This window comes from Monodelphis domestica, chromosome X (assembly GCF_027887165.1).
Source record: "Monodelphis domestica isolate mMonDom1 chromosome X, mMonDom1.pri, whole genome shotgun sequence".
NCBI classification, from domain to species: domain Eukaryota; kingdom Metazoa; phylum Chordata; class Mammalia; order Didelphimorphia; family Didelphidae; genus Monodelphis; species Monodelphis domestica.
The window spans coordinates 64,858,127-64,867,797 of NC_077235.1; the positions used below are offsets into that span (position 1 = coordinate 64,858,127).

Consider the following 9,671-nt stretch of genomic DNA (forward strand, 5'->3'; position numbering starts at 1 on the left):
ATTCTGAGATGTTACAACAACTGATCACTTCCAACAGTCAAAGAAGAAAGCATAAGTGGCTGAAGATGTTGTCAGAGACTGCTTTTTCAGTTACTTTATCCCAGTTATGGAAAGATATTGCAAGTACAATACCCTGTTTAAGGCATTATTGATTTTAATTAATACCCCAGGTCATCCAACCATACTTGGTTCATTGTGTGAGAATGTGAGCATGCAGGTGGATATTGAGATATGGATAAAACTCTCTATTTACCAGCACATGCACACACACACACACACACACTATATATATATATATATATATATATATATATATATATATATAGAGAGAGAGAGAGAGAGAGAGAGAGAGAGAGAGAGAGAGAGAGAGAGAGAGAGAGAGTGAGAGAGATTTAAAGAAAGAAAAGACAGTTCATCAGTATATGCTACCAAAGTATGTTAAATGTCAATGAGATTTTGCTCATATCTTCAGTGTAGGCTAATCTTTTTTTTATTTTTATTTATTTGTTTGTTAAACTAAAGTTCATGAGTTTCTCAAGGTAGACTTCTCTTTAAGTGTGATGTTTAGTAATTTTAAAGATTTTGTGTTCTACAATTCTTTTACTTTTTAATTAATCATAAATATATGTTTCTTATGCTTTGTTGTTATGTTCATAATTAGACAAATTTTTATTTTTAAATTTTTCAATGCATATTCCCATTGGAAAGAATAATTTACCATATTTTATGTATACCTTTGAATAGAGTGTATTTGAATAGCGTGACCCCTTCATGGGATTCCTTATTTGCACTGATTGGGATCTTGCTGGATAAGAAGGCAGTGATGTGTGGACCCTTGGGGCAGGGTCTTTCCAAGGGACTACCACACACAGAGCTTTCCAACATAAGGACTGACCTGGAGCCTGCAGCTGTGTAGTAGGTTAAGAAGTTCTGAATGCAATATAAAGGGCCCTGATCCTGTGCAAAGAGCAAGAACAGGTGGCATCCAGCAGCACTGTCACTGGTACTCTAGAGCTGGTGCACCAATTCAGTGCAGAGTAAAGAAGGGACCTACTCCTCTGGGCTCTGGACAAAAGGGAAAGAAGAGGTTGTGGACTTGGAATGGTATACTGAAAATTTTTAAATGTATTCTGAAATGGCATAGAAAAATATATTGAAACAAAAAGATTCCAAAATTAATCTTGTAGAGTTTAAGACTTTAGAGAAATATCTAATGTTTCACCAGGAGAAAAAAAAAGAAGGGGAGTTAATCATGCTCTCAAACAAGGCAACAGGAAAACTAGACAGTGCTAAAAAGACAGACAGGGAAGCGAACTTTACAGAAAGGTACCACTAAGAATGAAATAATTTTAGTACAAAATATAGAGCTACAGAATGGAATTGCATCTAAATACTTAATAAATGAGTTATGAAGAACTTTAGACAATAAAATTGTAATAGTGGGAGACCTCAATCTACATCCTTTCAAACCTAAACAAATTTTTAAATGCATAGGAAGGAACTTAAAGACTTGATTTTAACTTTGGAAAAGTTAGATGTGATAGACCTCCGGCAGTTTATTGAATATGAATAAAAAACAAATAAATCACTGGAAAAAAAGAGAACAAATAACTAAATCCTAAAGAATGGATGAAACAAAGGAAAAAAAGTTGTAGAAACCATCAATAATTTCACTAAAGATAATAATAACATTGATAAAACAGAAGAAGTTTTTAGGGTGTAATCAAAGAAGTCTTTAGGAGGAAAGCTTATAGATCTGAATGCCTTCACTCACAAAAGAGAAAAAGAACAGATTAGTAGAAAATTTTACATTGTAAAGCCTCAACCAAAATAAACATTTTAAAATTCAAATCACAGATTGAGAATATTTTTTGAAACACCATTAAAGAAATAAATAAAACTAAAAGCTGGCTTCTTGAAAAGAAACAATAAATTGGATAGACCATTAATTTGATTTAGAAAGAGGAAAATCAAATTTTTATATAAAAAATGAAAAAGGTGAATTCATTATAATTTAAAAAGAGATGAAGGAAATTATTAGAAGTTATTTTCCCAATTATGTGCCAACAGAATTAACAACCTATATCAATTGGATGATTAATTGGGAAACAGAATAGTAAGTGGATACAGCACTCAAGCTAGAGTGAAAAAGACTTGAGCTAAAATCACCTACTCACTCTGAGTCCTGGGCAAGTCATAAAATCTCTGTTTGCTTCAGTTTCCTCACCTTTAAAATAAGGATAAAAATAGTATTTATTCCCCCTCCCCCCCAGCATTGTTATAAGGATCAAAAGAGATAACTGTAAAGTGTTCCACACACTTAATACATAGACAATTCTATCTAAAAGTTAGCTGTTACTAAGAGTTTCAAAAGCAGTGACAGAACAGAACTAGAACTGGAGGGCTTAAATAACAAAATTTCATTAAAAAATGAAATGAAAAAGCCGGAAGTAAATGTGACCCTAGAGGGAAAAAAATCCCTCAAACCAGATGAATTTACAAGTGAATTCTATCAAGTGTTCAAAAGACAATTAATTCCAGTATTTCTTACACTTTGCGGAAAATAAGAAAGATGAGATCTTGCCAGATTCCTCTTGTAATATGACTATGATCTTGATAACTCAAAAAAGGAGAGTCAGGAACACAGAAACCTTAGACCCATGTCCCTAATGAACATAGATGGAAAGCATAGCAATATATCACAACGATTGTGCAGTATCTCTATGGGGGATTTATATAAGGAAGTAATTGGTTCAATATTAATAAAAACTGTCCACATAATGGACCAAAATGATATAAAGAAAATAAAAATAACAAGAGAATATCAACATCATCTTGTTTCAATTTTTTAAATGCTGAAAAGCATAAGGATAAATGGATTTTTTTTCTGTGATAAGTAATATTTGTTTTAAAGCAAAAGACAGCATTTTCTGGCATGGGGATGAACTAGAACATTATCACAACTACAATTTGCTATAATTCTAGAAGTTATAGCTATACCAACAAGACAATTAAAAATTGAGAGAATAAACATATGAAAATCAGAAATGAAATTTATCATTTTTGTATATATGACAAATTTAGAGAACCCAAGAGAGTCAAGTAAAAATTACTTGATATAATGAATAATTTTCACAAATTTCCAGAATTTAAAATACCTCTAACACAACAGCGTTTCTATATTTGACTAAAAGAAAATCCAGGGTTGGGGGGAGAAGAGAAAGAGAAAAATCTACCTAAAAAACTACAGAACCTCTTAAATATCTGGGTGTCTATCTGTGAAGACTCACAATGGAATTATATCAATACAAAAATAATTAGCATTTATATAGCTCTTTAAGTTTTGCAAAAGGCTTTACATATGTTGACTCATTTATTTTTCACAATAATTCTCTAGGAGCTATTATCATCAAGATTTTTTTAAAGATGAGGAAACTGAGGCTTAGAGAAACTAAGTGACTTATATAGAGTCACACATCTACTAATTGTCCGAGGCAGAATTCAAAGTAAGGTCTTCCTGACTCCTAGTCTGATCCTCTTTTCACTGTATCACCTACCCATTTCAATATATAGATTATAGAATAAAACTAAAAAAATACTCTTTACTTAAATAAAGATAGACCCAAGTAATTGGAAAAATATTATTGCTCATGGGTAGGCTGAGCCAATTTAATCAAATGGCAATGCTACCTAAATCAATTTCCTTATTCAGTGCAACTCAAATCAAACTACCAAAGGACAACTTTATAGAGCCAGGGAAAAATAATGAAATTTATCTGAAAGAAAAGAAAAAAGTCAAGAATCTCAGAGGAAACAGCAAGTTTTGAAAAAGTGGCAAGAAAGGGGTTCAAGCAGTACTAGATATCAAACTATTTTACAAGTCAGTAAAAATTAAAATACTTTGGAATTGCAATGTTCAGAAATAAAGAGGTAGATCTGTGAAAACAATTTTGTAAATGGAATACAGAAGCCAATGAACACAGTAGTCTAGTGTTCAATAAACCAAGACTCCTGGAAAACAGGAAAGCAGCCTAGCAGACACTAGGTATAAACCAACATTACATGCTTTATACCAGAATAAAATCCCAGTGGTTATTACAAAACTGAGACCTAAAAATGACATAAGAAAAAATCATAACAATGGAAAATAGCCGTTCAGATCTCTGGATAGGAGGAACATTCATTAACAACCAAGGGATACAGAGGATCACAGATGATAAGAAAATACAGTTTGATTATATGAAATTTAAAAAATGTTGACCAACTAGGACCAATGTAGGTGAAATGAGAATGGAAACAGATAACTAGTGGTAAATCATTATATCAAATGTCCCTGAAAAAGATACCTTGTTTCCCCAAGATATTTAAGGAGCTTATCGAAATGTATAAATATAACCATTCCCCAATTATTAAATGGTAAATATATGAAAGGAGTTTTTAGAGTAAGGAATTCAAGTTCTTAAGAAACATGGGCTCCAATTCACCAACAATAAAAATTATGAAAATTAGAGAAACATTAGGATTCTCCCTCACACCGATCAGATTATAGTAAAGTTGGGGAAGAGAGAGGGAAATAACAGAGGCTGGAGGGGCTGTGGGAAAACAGACACCCTAATACACTGAGGGGTAGCTATAGGCTGATCCATCTGGAAGGCAATTTAGAACTATGCTCCAGAATTACTATCCTGTGCATACCCTTTGATGCCCTGATACCACTACAAAGCCTGTTATCAAAGTGATCAAAGAAAAATGAAAAGGACCTACACTCCCAGTAACCCCACCTCTCTAGGCCTCAGTTTTCTCTTCTATAAAATGGGGCCTTTATGCCCATTCCACCTACCTTATTGTGTTGTGGTGTGTGGAACAGAGAGAGAAGGGGGTGGATTTGAAGTGGATGTGAAGCTTCTCAGGAGGCAGAAACCATAAGAAAAAGTGAGGGATTCTTCCTTGTGTTTGACCAAAATCTTTCTTGTTCCCTCCACACCCATTGTCCTCTGCTCAGTTCTTCCCAAATCCTCCTACTTGGTAAGGTCCAGGGAGGGGCTGCTGTCCTTTGCCCCCATTGCTGAGGCCTGCTCTCCCCCAAAGAGAGAACCCAACCCAGTCACTTCTTTCCCTGAAGCACACTGCACTTTTCTGGGCTCAGCAAACAAACTGCTCAGGGTCCCACTCATGGAACCATTCTGCAGAAGGGAGATCTGGCTGCCAGCTCTGGAGCACTGTGGGATAGGACTGTGGCAGTAGCAGCAGGGGCATTTCAGGCCAACACCAGGAGCCAGAGCACTGGGGGGACAGAGGGAAAGATGGAGAAGGCCAGAGGAGGAAGAAAAGAAGGGGGAGGGAGAAGGGAAGAGAAGGAAGGAGGATGAGGTGAAAGAAAAGGGCTAGGGAGAGGAGAGGGAAGAAGAAAAGGAATGAGAGAGGAAAAAGGAGAACAGGAAGGAACAAGGAAATGGGGGAGAGGGAGAGGCAGTAACTCAGTGCATTGGACTTGAAAAGTTCTGAGCAGCCCTTCCACCACCCTCCCTCTGAGCTGCACATGCTGAGCCAGTGCCAGGGCATGCAGGGGCCATGAGGGTGTGGGTCAGGGGGGGCGGAATTCTGGTAAGCCCCACCCTGCTGACCATCTCCTAGGATAGTGGGAGGAGGCAGGAAATAGCCAGGGCTTGTCCCCATTCCACATGGTCTCCCAGAGATGAACCAACCATGTCAGGGGAGCACTTCCCAACAAACATTAGACAAAGCAGTCAATCAACAAATATTTATTAAGTCCTTACTGTATGCCAAACACTGTGCTAAGCGCTGGGGTACAATGAAAGGCCAAAAAAAAATCCCACTATCTGGGCTCTCAAGGAGCTTACATTCTAAGAGGAGAGACAACTCCTAATGAGCTCAGCGCACACTCGCGTGAGCACACACACACACACACACAATATAGACAGAGTAGGTGGAAGGCAATATGCGAGGGGAAGGCACTAGCAGCTGAGGGAGCTGGGGAAGGCCTCCTGCAGAAGGTGGCCCCTTGGCCTGAGCCTTGAAGGAAGCCAGACATTCGAAGAATCACACACTCCTCAGATGCTTGCTGTGTTCATGGCACCATATGCATTGGGCAGTAAGAGGGATACCACCTTCTCATGTCCCACCCCTTCCTTTCTCTTGCCCTCACCAAGACCTGCCTGTGGTTGGACTGTCACTCATTTCCCAGCTCCCCTGACCCCCAGCCACCAGTCATCTACCACCCCAGGATCTCCTCAAGGGGGGGAGTTGGAGTATTCTTTGCTCCCCAAGGCCATTTCCCCAGAACCACCCACACTCCAAGAACTCTTTTCCTCCTCTGAGCTTCTCCCAATCCACATTTCTCACCAAGTCAACTCTCTGGCAAACTTCACAAGAAAAGAATATTAAAGGACGAGGGTAACAAGTGCATCTGGCAAACAGAGAATATTACCAATTGAAGTGCAGATAACTTACAAGTCATTTCTGACCAGGATTGCATTACCAAATGACCAGGGTTTTCCTTCACGTGCTCTGACCTGGTCACACATACTCTGCTTGGCTAAGAAAGCATTCACAGTTATTTCTGTCATTAGGTAGAAAATATGTGGCAAAAATATACACACACAAATAAATAATCATTATAGTCCTCAGATGGCTAATACCACTCAAGTGAATTTGGGGGACTTTCTGTTGTTTTACAACAAGCCTCAGAATGAGTTTTGTCTTTCTAGCAACTACAAAAGCACAGTCTTATTTCTTCTAATTTAATGGGGCATAAAATATACCTAAGGTGACTTTGTTCTCTTTGGACCTTCTATAATGAAATTGGTTTAAGAGGGTGGGGGTGGGAGGAAGTGAGGGAGGGCTGGGGCCAGGGAGGGTTGGGAGAAAGAAGAAATGTGTTAGTAGAACACAAAGGCATAAAGGAGATAAAAGGAAAGATGCCATCACCAGAACCTCAGGCTGACTCCTTGGATGCCAGCTCCCTGACAGATTGTGAAAAGCCAGTCACAGGGGACTTTGCTGAAGGGTGTAAAGCTGGATTGAAACATTTAGTCAGTCACAGATCTAATACATATACCAATTCAAAACCAAGAAACACTAGAGGTGCTGAGAAGATGAAACACCAGGAAAAGCAGTCACTAAGGTCTTCTTTTCCTTCTTGGGTTAGCTTAGCTTAGACAACAGTTTGCAGCACAATGAACGAACATACTCTGCTCCACGGGTTCAAAACAAGGGAATGCTGTGTAAACTGGTGGATGATCAACTTTCAGGCAAACATCAGGGAAAACTCAACCTTCTCCTAAGACGGGATCTCGGCCTGGCTCACTCGCCATAGGTGTAGAACTGATGGTCCTCGACCTCAAAGGGGGGCATCTCTGGCATGCTGGAAGTGACAAGAATGAAAGAAGGCATTAAATTCCAGTTAGTGCTTGTTCATCTGAGAATGGGAAGAGAAGAAGGATGGGGCCAAACTAAGATCAACTAGGTATATTTACCAAAAGATTGAGTATGATATGGATTTTTCCCTTCGGCCACACATACTTGCTAACAGGTGGATTAATTAATACACTGCAAAATTCAACCTGAAAACTCTTCTACTTATCAGGATCTGTGGTAGGAAGGAATGGTTATAATTAGTACTGAAAGACAAAAGAGAAAACAGGTTGAGAAGGCAGGGTTAAAAGAAGAAAAAAAAGCCCTATATTGACCCAGAGATTTAAGTAGAGACAAAAACCTGAATGAAAGCATGTGTTTAGACAAGAAAAGAAAAATAAAGTTCTCTTTTCTATTTTACCTCAAGAATGCTGGCTGATCTCCTCTCCATACTTGTTCTCTGCTGTACTGGACATACTGGAAGTTGTGGAAATTGTTGTGGTAGCCACTGTGGTAGGCCCGGCTGGAGTTGCTATAGGCATGGGTGGCTCCAGAACCAAGGCCATACAGGTAACCAGAATACTTGGCATCATCAATGTGGTCTTCAAAGAACATTTCTCGCATTTTGAAGAAGGTCAACCCCGTGAGGAGGGAGTCAGACCCCGCCTGGTGCTGAGCGCCAACTCTCTCCAGCTCTAGTTGAGTGGCCACTTCCTGGAGCCCACCCCTGAGGTTTCTGCAGCTCTTCATGAGGTACTTGATGTCATAGATGACTGGGAAGAAGAGTTTCAGGATCTCGAAGAAGTCGTGGGCTTCTTCTGGCAGGGGCGAGTTGGTGAGGATCTTGATGAAGTAACCGAAGTCGTAGCCACTGTGAAAGGACAGCCACTTGACCCCATCGCACAGGACCACCCCGGAGGTCATGAGGAGCTCTGCGAAGTACTGTGCCTCGATGCCCTCCTCCTCGTGCTTCTTGAACTGGATGCCGGACATGGTGAGCAGCTCGATGGAGTCCTGGGCGTACATGTCCTCCTTCAAATTGAACTTAAAATTAAACTGCCACGTGGAGGTTCCCGGAGGGCACTCTCCTTGCTCATTCATAAAGGTCAGCCCCAGCTGGATGATCTTCAGCCAGTCCACATTGCACCTCAGAAGCTGGTACTGGTAGTCGGCATAGCTTCGGAATTCCCCCACGGGTCTGGCCACCACACCTGGAAACTCCGTGTCCATAGCCACGTAATTGTACTGCTGGATAACGGGGCGCATTTTCTTCATCTCCTCGTCCAGGTTGCAAGCCCAAACTTCCCGGATCCGCGGGCTTTGCTCGGCATGGGCGACTGGCATGATGGGCACAGGCGGGAGGGAGTGCTGCAGGGGTGGCAGGGGCGGCGGGGGCGGCAGGATAGGGGCGTGCAGTGGTAGGGTGGATGCGTGGGGTGGCTGTAACAGGCAGCAGCTTCTCCGCCAGTGGGTCAGAGATTGACCTCCTAAAGCCCCTTTCTCTTCCCCATTTACTTTTGTACCTGCACCGCCAGGGACATCAGAGCCGCTGCTGCTGTTTCCTCCACTGCTGCTACCGCTGCTTGCTCCTGGTGGAGCTGCTGCGCCTGCTGCCTTTGCTCCTCCTGGTACAGTGGTGTTGGTGGTGGCCGTGGTGGCGGCGGCTGCTGCCGTTTCTGCTGAGCTTCTCCACTGCCGCCGCCTCCTCCACTGCCGCCACCTCTTCCTCACCATAGAGAAGGCCTTCGGTGGCTGCACCCCCACCTTTCCTCTGTCCCTCCCCGGCTCTGTCCTTCTCCCCTCTAATGTCTCACACTGGCAGCCTGGGGAAGGAAGGGGGCTCGGGAGTCGCGTGGCTCTGCCCTCTCTCAAGTCCAGTCCAGGGAGGGCGCTGCGCGGTGACGTCAGCCTGCCTCTGTTTCAAGATGATGCTGGTGGTGATGGTTATTATTATATGATATTACAGGAGACGTGCGCGAGTGTTTCTAGGAGACCCCGAGACAACGTCAGCCCCTCTCTGGGGGAAGGGACTGCTCCATTTTTGGACACTGCTCTCGCCCACGCGCACGCGTCCCTAGGTCTCTCCGCCTGCTTTGCCATCCCAGGTCTCCTGGCCCTTTCCCCCCGCTGAGTCCAATCCCGCCCCCCCCCCCCACACACACAAACTCCCACCTAGCACCGGCCTGAAGGATGGCATAGATACACACATGGATGATTAGATGCATGTATGAATGGGGACGGATTTATGGATGGATAGACTGATTGATTGTTTGACATCCTGACCAGCAATCAGCTAA

The 9,671-nt window shown here is 41.8% G+C and overlaps 1 protein-coding gene across 3 annotated transcripts in view; it reads right to left on the reverse strand.

The window, feature by feature from the left end:
* LOC100010178 (CCR4-NOT transcription complex subunit 7-like) overlaps positions 1-9,424 on the reverse strand; it is a 79,908-nt gene extending 70,484 nt beyond the window's left edge. Inside the window, exons 1-2 of one of the 3 annotated variants that reach the window (XM_007507079.3) lie at positions 7,796-9,424; positions 5,747-7,384 (exon numbers count right to left, since the gene is read on the reverse strand). In XM_007507079.3, the coding sequence (XP_007507141.1) occupies positions 7,324-7,384; positions 7,796-9,108 (1,374 nt within the window). In that variant the 5' untranslated portion in view covers positions 9,109-9,424 and the 3' untranslated portion in view covers positions 5,747-7,323. The other 2 variants (XM_056809805.1, XM_056809804.1) reach the window with 2 other exon arrangements.
* Positions 9,425-9,671: the final 247 nt, after the last annotated feature.